The sequence below is a fragment of the Rattus norvegicus genome, chromosome 3, assembly GCF_021556685.1.
Source record: "Rattus norvegicus strain SHRSP/BbbUtx chromosome 3, alternate assembly SHRSP_T2T, whole genome shotgun sequence".
In the NCBI taxonomy this organism is placed as follows: domain Eukaryota; kingdom Metazoa; phylum Chordata; class Mammalia; order Rodentia; family Muridae; genus Rattus; species Rattus norvegicus.
The window spans coordinates 169052572-169067498 of NC_141536.1; the positions used below are offsets into that span (position 1 = coordinate 169052572).

General features: G+C 50.7%; 1 protein-coding gene across 17 annotated transcripts in view; it reads right to left on the reverse strand.

The window, feature by feature from the left end:
* Kcnq2 (potassium voltage-gated channel subfamily Q member 2) overlaps positions 1-14927 on the reverse strand; it is a 58620-nt gene that overhangs the window by 36274 nt on the left and 7419 nt on the right. For all 17 annotated transcript variants that reach the window (XM_087647405.1, XM_087647413.1, XM_087647411.1 and 14 more), the window contains 3 exon segments: positions 2499-2589; positions 1446-1572; positions 939-1114 (listed from right to left, as the gene is read on the reverse strand). In XM_087647405.1, coding sequence (XP_087503531.1) covers positions 939-1114; positions 1446-1572; positions 2499-2589 — 394 coding nt within the window.

Here is a 14927-nt window from a genome sequence, read left to right on the forward strand (position 1 = left end):
AGGTACATCTAGAGTAGACACTGGTCAGGGTTGACAACAGGGCTTTGTCCCGAATACTGAAGAGTGACTGCTGGCTGTACAATGCAACTTTCAACGGACTGTTTTAGACCTGCGAGCAGAGCATCCAGCAGCCCTTTGAACACCCTGTCCGTGGCTGGGTGAAGCATATACCCCACACACAGCAGCTGGGGTCCCAACACTGTGGAGATATCCCCAAGAAGGGGTGCAAGCCTCAATGGGCATATACTCAGTTCCCAACACTGGGTGTGCAGTGTAGAGGGGGGAGAGAGACCAGGCCCCCAGGGAGCTCAGCTTCCCCAGAGCCCAGTGCCTGACCCCACACGATTATGGCTGACAAAAATAAAAGAGGGCCCAGGCAGGATAGAGAGCATTTGAGTCAATGAGAACAAAGGTCCCATAGTACAACCTGGCAGAAACCAGGTCTTGGCCACTGAGGATTCCTTCAACACAGAATGTGTACCCACAGTCACGCCATGAGTACCCTGGTCAGCAGCCGCCACAAGCCACAACTTAAACAACCCCTAAGCAGGTGATTCAGGCAGAGTATCTATCGATCCAGGCCCTCAGAACCAGGGAGGGAAATTGCTCAGCTACAGGGGTTGCCAGCTAACAGGAAGGATCGCGCACACTAAGAATAGAAAACAGCGGGGCTGGGGATTTAGCTCAGTGGTAGAGCGCTTACCTAGGAAGCGCAAGGCCCTGGGTTCGGTCCCCAGCTCCAAAAAAAAAAAAAAAGAACCAAAAAAAAAAGAATAGAAAACAGCTTCTAAGGACAGGTGAGAAAGACAGTCAGCCGTGGGATAAAAGGAGAGGCTCCTTTATATCTTGCCAGGTCCGTGACTGCATCAATGCTGAGCAGCCTGGAGCCTTGAGGTTATGGAAAACAGCAAGGCCCAGGCTGGGCCAGGGCTGCTCACCTTGCTGTGAGCGTAGACCACCGATCCCAGGAGCTTCCAGGTGCCGCCCCTCCGGTCCATACGGATCATCCGTAAGATTTGTAAGAACCGCAAGCTCCGAAGTGCAGACGTAGCAAAGACATTGCCCTGGGAGCCAGCAGCCAGCACAGCAATGGAGGCAATCAGCACCATGATGTCTGTGGGAGACAGGCACAGATCACAGCATCTCCTCCCCAGGGCCCCCAGAGGAGGACTCAATGACCCCTTAGACATGCAAGGGCATGTGGGGCCCTGGGAAGGGTGGTTTTCAGTGCCCACCCTGCCTACCTGTGATCTCCAGGAGAGACTGCCCAGCAATTTGTCCCCCTCCCAACTCCTAGGCCCTGCTAGCCATGGCCTCCAGTTCCAAGTCAGTGATAAGAAGGAACTTCCAGAAGACCCTACCCTCTCACTTAGCCCGTTGTGGCCAAGACAAAAGCAACTCCTTCCCCAGACCCAACTCTGGTGGCCATGTCCACCAGGCCTCACCGATCACACAGAATGGCTTCCTGGCAAACTTGAGCCGGCCCCTCCAGCCTCGATACCGGCAGCAGCAGCCTGCAGCCCAGATTCTCACAAAGTACTCAACACCGAATACCACGATGGTCACGATTTCCTGGGAGGTGAGAAGAACACGGATGAAGACACGACCAGGCTTTAGGAGGGCTACCTCTATCCTACAATGACACTTTTGGGACAGGGATGGCTAAAGCCCCAGGGATCAGAAGCTAGAAATCAGAGCTTCAGGCTTAGCTCAAGCCCCACAGGGCACCTAGCTCATGTCAGCCAGGATTGAATCCCTGCTAGAAACAGATCCTCCAGGGACTTACTGTTGCCAGCAAGTCCTGGCCTGTAGACCACCAAAGGAACCCCCTTCCTGCCTCCCTTCTGAGCTGGAGTGGGAGGCTCTAGTGCCATTGTGAGGGGTGGGCACAACAGGGCTGAGCTGAGAGAGTTCGCAGCCATACCAAAGGGAGAATAGGTTCCTCTAGAATTCAGGCAGCTCCAGGGCAGTGGGGCAAAGTGGGTGGAAAAGCACTCTAGTGGGATCATTCTTGAAGGGCCACCTCCGTTACCAATGGCAACAGAGAAATTACGATCCTGTTTCCATGACACCCACCCCTGTCCCGTCACAGGGTTTATGCGAGTGAGCATCATGGCCTCCCACCCCTTCACCCACATCTTCTGGGAAGCACCACACACTTCAGCGGGGGCATCTGAGTACTGAGGCTCCAGAGAGCAGGGCGGAAAGGGGGGGGGGATGGTGAGAACCTCGGGATGTTGTAATACCACCTCTAGGGACTAGGAGGCTGGGAAGGGGCTTGAGGTCTACACCACAATGCTGGGAGCAACAGTGGCTGTGTATGCAAGAAAGAACACTAACTGCTCTGGAGGAGAATGTGTACACAGAAGTCCTGGCTCACTAGACGATCAGGGTTGAACCAGAGGTCCAGGGCTTGGAAGGCAGGCCGTGCTGCATGCAGAGGCCCATTTCCCAGCCTCCAGGCCTCTCCCCATGCCCTACCCAAGAATGGGGCTTACCAAGATGTAGAGGGCCCCCTCGGAACTCTTCTCATACTCCTTGATGGTGGAAAACACGGAAAGCACAAGGCAGGAGAAGACTAAAAGAAACCTGCAGGAGGCGAGAGAAACCTGCAGTCAGTGGGCAGGCAGTTGTCAGTGCAACCTCTGTCTATTAGCTAGCACGATGAGACCTTATCGGGTCCTCTGAGCACAGCAGGGGGCCAGTCTGCACCTGCTTCCTGCTACCCAAGACTCCAGAATCACACCAATTGCTGACCAGGTTCCTCTGTGCGGCAGAAACAATAAAAGAACCAACTCCACACTGCTTGCCCTACAGAGGGTAAATATTGATTCTTTTTCCTGGTATACAACAATTCCTCCCTAGGTTCAGAGACAGAAAATTTTTCTTCCAGCTAGATCGGGTGCTGAACAAGAACTTCTCAGATCATTTTTCTGGCCTTTCCCTAGCTGCCACAGTGTTTCCATTTCTCCTTCTTTATAAGCTCTGATGATTCCTTCCTTCCCTCCTTCCTGTCTGTCTATCTATCTATCTTTATCTCTCATAATTTATTATTATTATTATTATTATTATTATTATTATTACCTGACCCTTCTTGACCTGCCAAAATTCTCCTGCAAGATCTCTGCCCCTTCCGTGGCTATTTGCATCCTCTGACAAGTGGGATTCCTTCTCCCTTACTCTACCCCAGAGCTCTACAGAGGACAGGTGCCATAGTCCTTCCACAGGAATCTAGCTTGTGGCCTTTGATAAGGGGCACACCAAGTGCCCCTTAACACGTGCCTAAACACGATAGGCAGTATAACAGGAATACTGCCTGCTGAAGACCACCACATCTGCAACTTATCCTGGGAGACTGGAGAAACTGCAGTTAAAACATAAGAGGCAGACTCTAGGCAGACTCCAAAACAAATGAGGCCCACACGTGGACATGGGGTGTGCACATGTCAGGAGCCCACTGGCTCTTAGGCTGTTCGAGTGTTATTAACACTTTTCTGAAGATGACAGCCTGTCGCACGAAACAGGCACATCAAACACAGTCATTGGGTCCTATGCGTGAAACAAGCCTGGCCACAAGGCACCCAGAAGAACTTCACGTTTGCCTGAACCACAAGCGTTCTTGCTCAAGGAGTTGCTTGTGCCCGCCCCCACCTGCCAGCAGTCACGTTATCTTCGAAACCCAGGCATCCATTCACGCACACAGCACATGACAACAATAATGGTGATGACTATGATGGGAAGCTACCATGCTCCTGCTGGGGCCTTAGAGTCCATCATGAGTCCCACCCTCAGGCAAAAGAGAGTCTAAGGGGTCAGGCTGCCTCCACACAATTCTCCCTCTTCACCTAATGTGTGGAACTGACCACTGTCCCCGCCAGTTAGGTCACTATTTCCCTCTTGCTGTTCTCTGATGGCCTCTGCTGCAGGCTCAGGGTATTGTCTCTGAGACCATGCCCCCTTTCTAGTCCAGGGCTCAGGGGTGCTTATGGGTAAAAGCTGATGCCAGCTGAGCACTCGAATCCAGCTGTGGCCGCACCTCTAGAGCTGCAGATGATGAAGCCCATTATTGCTGAAGATGATGCATTTGGATTCTGCCCCTGCATATTCGAGACCCCTGACTTTTCTAGCCTGTGGGTGGCTGAGGGCCAGAATAGGTCTTGCTCCAAGCTCACCTCTCACCATAACGGGTGCTGTGTCTACTTTCTACCTGGCCCCGGCCCCTCCCTTTCAGACAAGCCGCAGTGAATGAGACATAAGGAGGAAAACAAGGAGCTAGGGATCCTATTTAGTTGGCAGAGTACATGCCTAGAATACTCAATTTCCTGGGTTTAGCAGCCAGCAGAGAATACACTTATCATCCCAGCACTCAGGAGGTAGAGGCAGGAGAACCAGGAACCCCCAAAGCTGGGCTCCACATCCTGAGAGGACAGCGCACAGTGAGCAGGTCCAGTAGCCCGCTGTCTGGGTGAAAAGACCAGGGTCACCAGTCTGGCAGCCTTAGACCCTCAAGGTCCAGGTTTCACATTCCCAAAGTAGAACTGGCCTATCAGGAAGGTAACAGCAGTGCAAGCAGTCCACTGATGGAGCCTGGTATATACCAGAGATTATGTCCATCCTGTGCTATCAGTAGGCAGCCACCTAGTCACCTTAACCCAGAGCACCTGCTGCAGGTCTTACTCATAGATGCTTACTATCCTGTCCCCCCATTCGGCAGGCCTCTGTCACCACAGAGGACCCTGAGACCAATACCATCTCCACCCTCCATGATTTCAAGAACCCAGGCACTGTTGACAGTCACCTGTGCTACAGTTGCTGACTAAAGTGTCCATCACACCTGAAAACATAGCAACACCAAGACCTGTGCTTGGCTGGTGGGGAGTACTAGCACAGCCACACACTGATATACACAACTGACTTTCATGGGTAAGAAGGCTCAGCCAGATGCCTGGGAATCCTGGCTAACTTAGTGGTCAAAGGGGAACCTTTCCCCTGACTGGGTTGCCTTCTTTAGCCTCAACAGGAGAAGATGTGCTTAATCTTACTGCAACTTGATATGCCAAGGTGGGTTGATATTCATGGGAGATCTCCCTTTTCTGAGGAGAAAGGGAGGAGGAGTGGATGGGAGGAAGGGAAGGTGAGAGGAAAGGACTGGAGGAGAGGAGGAAGGGGAAGCTGCAATCAGGATGTGATGTAAATAAATAAATTTTAGAAGAAGAAGAGGAGGAGTAGAAGAAAGAAAGAAAGAAAGAAAGAAAATGTCACTCCATTACCCAACACTGACCCCACCAACACCCACCTAGGACCTAATTGCCCTACTCTCAAAATAACAGGTACCAGGAAGACCCATCTAGGCCTGTGAATACACCATGCCAGGGTCTGTACCATGTGCCAGCAGTATATCCAGTCCAGGAGGATGGTGAGGGCCTAATTCCCTGTGTCTTTCTGAGACTGGGCCAAGAGAGACACAAAGAATGGAGTTCAAAAGTTGAAAGGGAACTCCAAGAGACAGAGAGAGAACCAGCTGGTACGAGAGACATCATACCCTATCACTCAAATCACCAGTCAGAAGTCAAGACCATTTCTCCCCCAACAAGAGCTAAGGATGCTCCAGGGTCCCTCACTGCATGTTCCAGCTTGAATCAGTCCATAGCAACGGCCAGCAGCATTCAGAGAACACCTGACACCAGGATTCTCAGCCTCAGCTAAACCTCCAACAACACTGGCCCTAAGAGATGCACGGGCCCGACGATCTTCCTGGGCATAGGTCCCAGGTCTGTGGCTCCTGACAACATCTAACACCGAAGTCTCAAGCTTCTTAGCTCCTGAGCAGAGGCAGTGGCGGCAGTGACCGGCTGCTGGCACAATCAGAACAGCACAAAGCCACGGTCACATTTCAAAACTGCAATTAATTTCCTTTGCTCGTTAGCCAATTTATTCAATTAACTGAGCCCTGAAAAAAAAAAAAAGGAGAGAGAGAGGAAAGAAAGTACACATCTTGTTTGCACTCTAGAACTGGTTCTGGCTGCTTGGGGTGTCTTCTCCCAGTTTGATCAGCAAGGAAGGAATGGAAAGGAAGGCAGGGGATTCCCATGCCCTGATAAGGACCCTGGATTAGTGATAAAACCATGAGAAACACCGAAGGCTCCTGTAGCAGAAAACATGCCAGGACTGGCTCAACACACAGGCCAGGTAGGAGCTCAGAGGAGGCTTCCCCAAGAGGGTTTCCTGGGGCCAGAACCTGCTGAGTAAGGAGGAGCAGGCTTGGTTAAGAGAGAAGCAGGGACGGTGGTTTTTGTTTTTGTTTTAACAGAGGAAAGCTTTGGTAAGGGTAAAGCAAGCGCTGAGCCTGGGCAAAATAGAATTCAGAGTCAGGGACAGAATTTCAGGGATAGACCTCAAAAATAGAGTATCCATAGTTAGTCCAGAAATCCAGCCTACCACACTACAATGTATTCCTTTGTGTTAAAAACACTGGAGCTGAGCCAATGAGATAACTCAACGGGAAAAGGAGTTTGCCACCAAACCGGACAACCTGAGTTCAATCCCTGAGACCCACGTGATGGGAGAAATCAACTTGACACATACGTGCATGCCTGCCTAAAAATACACGCATTATGTGCGTGTACACACACACACACACACACATACACACACACACCAAATAAATAAATAAATTTAACTACAAACAACTGAGGGCCAAGGTGCCAGTTGACCTGGCCCTCTCAGCTGTATTCCTAAGGGTCTCTCTCAGACCATTCTGGAGGCATTTTTTGGGGGGTTCTTTTTTTTCGGAGCTGGGGACTGAACCCAGGGCCTTGAACTTCCTAGGCAAGCGCTCTACCACTGAGCTAAATCCCCAACCCCTCTGGAGGCATTTTTGAGTGTGACCATGATTACCTGGGTGTACAAAGCCAGTGACTAATCTCGAGGGAACATGAACCTTGCTCCCCCAGAACACTCTCACGTAGCCAGCAGATTGTGTACTATCCATTGTACAGAGGAAAGCCACTCTGGAGCCCTGCCGCTCTAAGCAGCTTCCAGAAAGTGCCGCCGTGGTTCCTCCGCTCCACGGTTTGTTTTTTAAGTTTTTCAGAACAGACAGAGCAGATGGCCCCCTCCAGGAAGGCTGGTGCAGGGGAGGCTGCAAGGGACATGCAGGAAGAGTAGCGCCCACGCTGCTCCTGGAAGCTCAGAGACAGGAAGGAGCTCAGGCTGTGTGACCAGGCTCCTCCTCAGGCAGGAGTCCTCCCAGGAGAGGGGACCTAGGCTAGCCACACCTCCAGGCCTAAGGCAACATCTGATCACTTGTAACTCCACCCATCTGTAAACACCTCAGTGACTGGCAACCGGTATCCGGAACATCCCACACTCATGTCCACTTTAGAGAGGAGGAGGGGCACAGGAGCTTTAGAAGGTTGGCACTTCCTACCATCTATCCTCAGGAGGTGTACAGCATGTCCCCCTATCCTCCATGACGTGGGCACTTCACAGGCTCCCAGCCTGGAGCCCCAGCATAAGGGACAAATAACAACGGGAGAGCAGGAGGTCACCCTCAGATCTGCTCCCTTCTCAAAGCTAGCCTCTCCTCCAGGCCGAGCCATCATGTGTCAGTGATCACTCGGCCACAGGCAGAAACCATTCTAGGAATGCCCATCCCCTCGCTTCCTGTCCTGCCATACTGTGTGTTATGTTTCTTGACACTCATGGCAAGTGTAATGGGGAGCCAAGAATCACCTTCTTCCCTTCTGAGGGAGGATGGAAACCCTGGGAAGATTCATCCAGCATGGACACCAGTGTTCAGAGGAGCCTGGAACCATCCACTGGTACAGGCCTGGCCATCAGAGGAATTGCCCCAGTGACAAAATTTTCAGACTTGGAATTCAGCATTTTCTTTTACCCAGTTGGAACAGGGGGCACATAGGAGAAGCGGTTTTAGAGGTCTCAGACCATGAGATATCTTCAGCTCTGGGGCTTGGCCACATCTCCCTACAGCACCCACAAACCGAGGAGCCTTGGAGCCTTGGATGAGAAGGGGCCTTCCTCACGGTCTCCATCCTAGCCATTGCTAAGCCCCGTGGGCTCAGAAAGGACAAGAGGCCTGCAGCAAGAATATGGCTGGTTTTTCTGCAGCCCAGAATTACAACAAGGGGTTTCAGGGCTAATTATGATAATAGATTCAACTTCAGGAGGCTTCCCTGGCAGCAGTTGCCAAGGAGACCAGCATCACAAGCAGCTGGTCCCCAGCCCCAGATTCCAAGAGCCAGAGAGGAGCAAGGCAGGGACCTCAGACAGTTCTTGGCAACCCACCCTGGCATGGGAGAGTCTCCTAGAAATGGAGCTTGCATGGAACCTGTTGTGTATCTAGAAGCACATCCAGGTCCCACATCGCAAGACGCCACAGGGAAATTTAGAGACCCACTGCCTTCATCTAGCTGCAAGAACGACTTCATGGGAGGGAACTCTGAACTCTGGGCAGAGGAAGATCACTTGAACCAGGGCCTGAGTGCAAGAAAAGGAGACAGGAAAGGGAGCAAAGGTTGGGGCAACGGTTTAGGATCAGTGGGCCCTCACTCAGGCCCAGAAGGGTAATCCACATCCCCATAATGTTCAGTGACAACTGGTGGTGCCAGCCTATGTTGAGATGTAAAGGGCACAGGTTTTCATGTGCATGCACCCCGTGCATGGCCCCTGCATGCCAGGAAGGCTTCTTCCTTTTCCTTCCTCCTGTCCCCTCAGTCTTATAACAGGGAATCTTTCTCTTCTGGAAAAACAAAACAAAACAAAACAAAAGGCACTGCCATCCCCTTCCAATCCTGCCTCACGCACCGACTGCCTCACTGTCAGAACCTGGAAACACGCCCCAGGCTGGCTCAGAACCCAAAGGCTGACTTTAGGAAGCCAGGGTTCGCCATGCCAATGTGCGTTTGGTAACAACAAAGATTCTAAATGTCATAACAGTAAAGGAAGCTAGCTAATCACAGACCCCAGCCCTGCTCAACGCAGACTACTGAAATCTGGTTCCAAGGGCTGAAAGTCTCTACTTGCCTACATCATGCCAGGGGTGTGATGACCCTAAGGCAGGCAGCTGCTCGTGCCCCCACTTACAGATGGGGAAAGCGGGGCTCCAGGTCACTTGCATGGCTCACACAGGATCCAGCTAGAGCAGGCAAAACTACCCTGTATGGGAACCCTGCCCACAGGAGGATATTGTATGTCCACACGGGATCCCCTGCAGAAATCTGCCCAACCAGGGTAATCCACATTCCTGTAATGTTGGGCCTTTCCAGCTTAGGGCCTGGAGTACAGTAAGAGGGGAACTACATCGAGACCATACACATCCCCTCTGGTTAAGATCACACATGGCTCCCCAAGGACCTACTGCCGCCTCGTCCATTAGACACAGCCAGCGCTGTAACCTGGAATCTAATTTCTCCCCCTAATAAACTGCTCTGCTGCCAGGACCTACTGTCTCCTCCAATGTCAGGAGTGAAGCAGAGCTGGGCTGCTGATGGCTGCTTCTAATAAAAAAAAAAAAAAATCACACGGCCGTACATCCCCTGGGCCTTGATAGAAGAGAAGCTACACTCCATCTAAGGACCTCTCGGCTGGAATGAGTCTCCTCACCCTGAGGGGCAGTATTGGTTTGTCTGTCACTCTGGAGCCCCTCTACCCAACCTAGTATCATCCATAAGGCCTTGGGGATGTGGGAGAAAGTGACTCAGGGGAAGTAGACAAGGCCCAGTACACAACAAATGCTCATAAAATACCTCAGACCCTGACAAACCATAGCTCAGGAAGCCCCAAGTCCTTGGAGGCTCAGGTGCTGATTCAGCATTTGAGGCCTCCCCAGATGGCCTCAGCTAGCCCCCATCCTGCCTCCATCTCCAAACACCACAGTCGGGAGGTATCAAGGGACCTCTCACCCACACTGACTATTGGTCACAGGATGGCCAACGAAGGTTATCTCAAGGATGGAGGGTGCTAGAGAGGTCCCAAGCTTCTACTCTCCCTGACCTGTCCCCATACAATGCTGTCTAGCTATCCACTCCATCAAAAGCCCAAGACTTTTTTTTTTTGGTTCTTTTTTTCGGAGCTGGGGACCGAACCCAGGGCCTTGCGCTTCCTAGGTAAGCGCTCTACCACTGAGCTAAATCCCCAGCCCCGACACCCAGTTTTAATAGCTGCTATAGACACCATGGGGCAGCCCCCAGAAAGGCTAGGTATCTTCTATAGGCACAGGTGCCCAAACCTGCCAGCTCAGCACAGGGAGAGTCCTTCCCAAGCACCACCTCATGACCTGGCACCTCCTATATAAACTCCCTGGAGACTGAAGTTCCAGGAAGTTAATTTACTCCCATTAGTCACTGTGGGTGCTTTACAGAGCCCAGTCTACATCAGGTAGTATTGTCCCAGGCCATGCCAGGCCTACACTGCATTCCCTGCCCGTTGAATCATCTAAGAAGGCGGCCATACTACAGGCTCAGAGCCCCCAACCTGCTAACTCCTAGAAGTTTAACTCGGCCTTTCCCTTCTTCAGTATGCCCCATTCCAGCCAACTGTGCATCCCACAGAGACCATAGGAAATCTGTCCTATCTCAATCCCAGGAGTGGGCAGAGAGCTGTGGTGGAAATGGCAGACAGCTTACATCGGTTCTGCTTGCAGCTCTATGCTGGCCCTAGTGCCCTAAGGGCCTGGCTATACCTGGTGTACCCAACGGTTTTCCTTGCTCCTTCTCAGCCTCACTACGGTGCCTCCATTCCTCAGGACTTTTGCACACCTCCTTTTGATACCTGGTAGCAAAGTTTCCTTCCACTCACACAACCGAAGTCCATCTCTTCCTCAGACTCTTCTTCCCTGGGCATGCTCACTTCCACGGAGGTCACAGCCTCATCTGCTCTGCCCTCTCCAACGCCCAGGAGACCATCCCCACACCTGTACATAGGACATATGTCCTGACTGGTGGGATCCTGACGTAACCAAACTGCTCTCAGCTCCAGACTGCTCATGTCAGTTCCAGTATCGCTTGGGGGTTCTTTTGTGATCTTCAAAGAATGGCAGAGAAAGCAAGGAAAGAAGGAAATCAGTATGGTGGGCCTTATGTAGGTCTGAGAACAGATGAGATAGGAACTTTCTGAAGAGCCTGGCTACTTACTCCAAGCCTGGCATAGAAAAAAAAAACAGCTGACTACAGACAAGGCTGTGTCTCTATGAAAATTATGTGTGCATCACAGAAATTAGCACCCACCTTGTGGCAGCTGGGGTTGCAGTGCCTAATGATACAGATAAGCCACATATCCATCAGCAGACAGGAGGACAGACAAACTGGACGCCAGAGACCCATAGGAAGAAGTAAGGCTCTACTGCCCTATGGCTTGGACATCCAGAGGAACCACACATCCGGAGGAAAAGCATCCAACACAGAGAACATAATGATCCCTTTGTAGAGCATATCAAGAACAAACCTATCATAGACAGGAAGGTATCATTGAGCACCAGAAACTGGAAAGGGTCCCTGTGGGGAACTGCCCATAGAGACAGGTGTCCTTGATGCTACAGGACACTGATGACCATGTGGTATTTATAAAAAAAACTACCACTAATTTATTTACCAAAAATGGTTAGGGTTATGCTGTTCATCTCAGTTTTAAAAGACAACAGACAAGAACTTTCTTGGTAGAGTAAACTATTTCTCCAGAGTCATTACATCTGTGCTCTAAGCAAGGCTTCCTCGATGCCTTGGGGCCTCTCTGCAAGATAGCCTGCATATACCGTACCCAGAGACTCTCCAGTCCTTGAGCACTGGTCCATGGGGTCATCCTGAGAAAAATGGAGATAAAGATACTCTCTGAGGCCTCTGCGGCAAGACCAACCAGTCTTTCTGGGAAGTCTTGCATATAGATACAGTGTTTCCAGCTCATGAAAAGACCTCAACAACTGTGGGCTGGGTAGCATCCCTTCCAGGACACGTCCTCTTCCACCACTGAAATGATACTGTCCACGGTCAGTACCAGTCCCCTCCCTCCCATACTCAGGCTCTCCTCTCCTCTACTACTGAGTGACACTCAACCCCCAACACAGATATTCCTGGACATAACCTACAGGTCCCATCTTGCAGCTTTGAAGGCTATTAGTAACATATAAGAGCCTTAGGAAAAGAAACACTTTCCCTCTGCTGAGATGGAAGTTTACCATGTAACCTCTCCCCTCCTGAATGTGAATTTCCATTTTCTTTCATGGCTCAGGAGGACCATCAGGTGCTCAGGGTACCCCAGCAATGGCTCTCCTGACAGAGTAGCTCACAGGCCTCCCCACCCACTATCCCACATTTGATGGACAGACATGTTCATGTCTCCTGCCCAAGTTGTGCTCCTGGGCTGGCCCCAAAGCTCACAGCATTGATTCCTGATCATTACTAGATACTTGGTCCCAGCTGTGCACAGCTCCAATGACAGAGAGCTCATTCCTCAAACCTTTTCCTGATATGGGCCTCTCCTGGGCTCCCCTTGCTCCTCACCAGCTTTCCTAATGATCCAGATGAGTACAACAAGAGATGGGACCACAATCAGACGCACATCCCGCAGAAATGGCCCGCCTGAACAGGACATACCTGTGAACAAAGGTTTGTGTAGACACACGGGCATATAGTATCCTGACTCAGACACTACCCTAAACTTAGTGTTCCCAAATGAACTAGATGGAGTGCCAGTGGTCCATAGGAGAAGACACATCACAGAACAGCTGATCTGTAAGGAGATCAGCTCCTAGTATGCCGTGAACACAGGAGAGAAACCAGATGAAAGACAGGGATCTGGAAATCAACAGGAGGCACAAATGCACCTATTGTTTTCCAGCGTTTCCCCAATTTCTTGCACTGGGCGTATAATAAAACAGCAATGCTACCCATAACCAAATGCTTCTGTCAGAAACAAAGCAATCTGGTCATACCAGAGCCTGCAGAGCTGTCTGCCCACGCAATTCCCTTCTGCATGCTAGAATTCAGCACTTGGGTAATTTAACGAGGTGTCACGGAGCACCATCGTGCAGTTGTTTTTTTTTTTGTTTGTTTGTTTGTTTGTTTGTTTTTTTTATGCTGACCCAGGAAAGAGGAAACCTACCTGTGTCTTTGTCCCATAGTCCCTAGGACCTTCTAGAAATAACTCCCCCAGCTCTTGCCCCTTCTAAAGCTAACAACAGTAGCCCAAGGCTCATCTTGTGAAAAGGTGGGAGCAGCAATCACACCAGGGAGCTTTCCCCTCACAAGGAAATACCACTGTGCATTTGCGTCCAGGACCATGGTCAGCGCCACAGAGCCAAACCCACCTTCTCTTGGCCCTTCCCAATTCCAGGAATACAGAAACTCCTACCTCCTTCCCAAGAGTAGCAGGCCTTTTTCTGTGCTGGCCACCTGAATAGGAGGGGTGACAGGCATGGTCCCAGACCCTTGCTCTACCTACTGTCTCCCACCAGAGGCTTTCTACAAATGTTATAAACAGCAAGCACCAATATCTGTATCTATAGCCTGAGGAGAAATAATGTTCTGGATGAGAACAATTTTGCAGTAGTCAAAAGGCTTCTTGCAGTATCTTCTACAGCTCAGAGGGGTGTGTGTTCAGACATTTGGGAACCTCACAGCAGCAATGCTAGCAGGGGTGAGATCCCAGATACGTCCTTCACTTCCATCAGCAAGGAACCCTTCTTGTCCGTTAGGAAGTGCTCCAGGCCTGAAAGACGGGCTTGGGAAACACACACACACACACACACACACACACACACACACACACACACACACACCCCAATGCTCAAGGAACATCAAGGAAGAAAAAACAGAAGAATCTAAGGCTTGGGTGATAGAGAGGAAGATTATTGAATGCCCCCTGGACATGACATAGATGTCACACACATGAACTCACAAGACATGAACAAGATCAAGCCAGTTAATAATTCCAACACGGAGAGGCTCCCAAGGTCCCGCCCACAGCTGAGGACCTACTGGCAGTTGATGGCTGGTGAGGGACGGAGAGTCACTTGTCTTTGGAAGGTGGGCACTGGTAGGTTGCCCATGCCCTGGTGGATAACCCCACATTAATGTGCTAAAGGCCATATTAATTATATTCAGTGGTTTCTAAAAAAACAAAAATAGCCAAGTGTGGTGATGCCCACCACTGGGGAGGTAGCTACTGGCAGGCAGAGTTCTGTGAGTTTGAGGCCAGCCTGGTGTACATATCAAGTTCTAGGCAAGTCAGGGTTACACGGTAAGACCTTTTCTCAAAATAAGGTAAAAATAAATCTAAAAACTAAAGACAAACTAAAAAGAGAGGGCACGAAGTAGGGAAGAGAGTTGAGGAGGGAAACAGAGGGAATAGGAATGGATACCCTGTATCTATGTATAAAACTTTCAAAAAAAAATGAAAATAAAGTAAATGGAACATCCAATTAGCCTCCCACAAACCCTTGTGCTCCAGAGGCCCTGGCTGTGCCCCCCCCAGGCATCGCACAGCTCCACTACATCTGGTTCAGAGCCCTCCACACTCATGGCACTGTCTGTCAACACAGCCTCGTCTGAACGGGCTTTCCAAAAATGTTTCTTATCTACCTTGCTTCCCAAAACTGGAACCTATGAAGAAGTTGGCCCCTGCCTCATACTTACCAGCCAATTTCTTTCTAAGTCAAAAAAGAAAAGTGTCACCGGCCTTACAAAGTCTCCAGCACAGGACAACGCTGGTGGCTCTAGGATGGAAAGGGCCAGAGACCAGGTAGAACCTGGAGCAAGGACAGCCCCTCTACTTAGGGGAAAGGAGGGATCTCAGGGGATGCCACCCTGAGTGATACCATGACACTTATGAGATCATCAAGGAATCTATGCAGTTTTCAAGCAACTCCCACTAGAACATTCTAGAATAACAGCCCTGCTGGGCGTTCACAACAT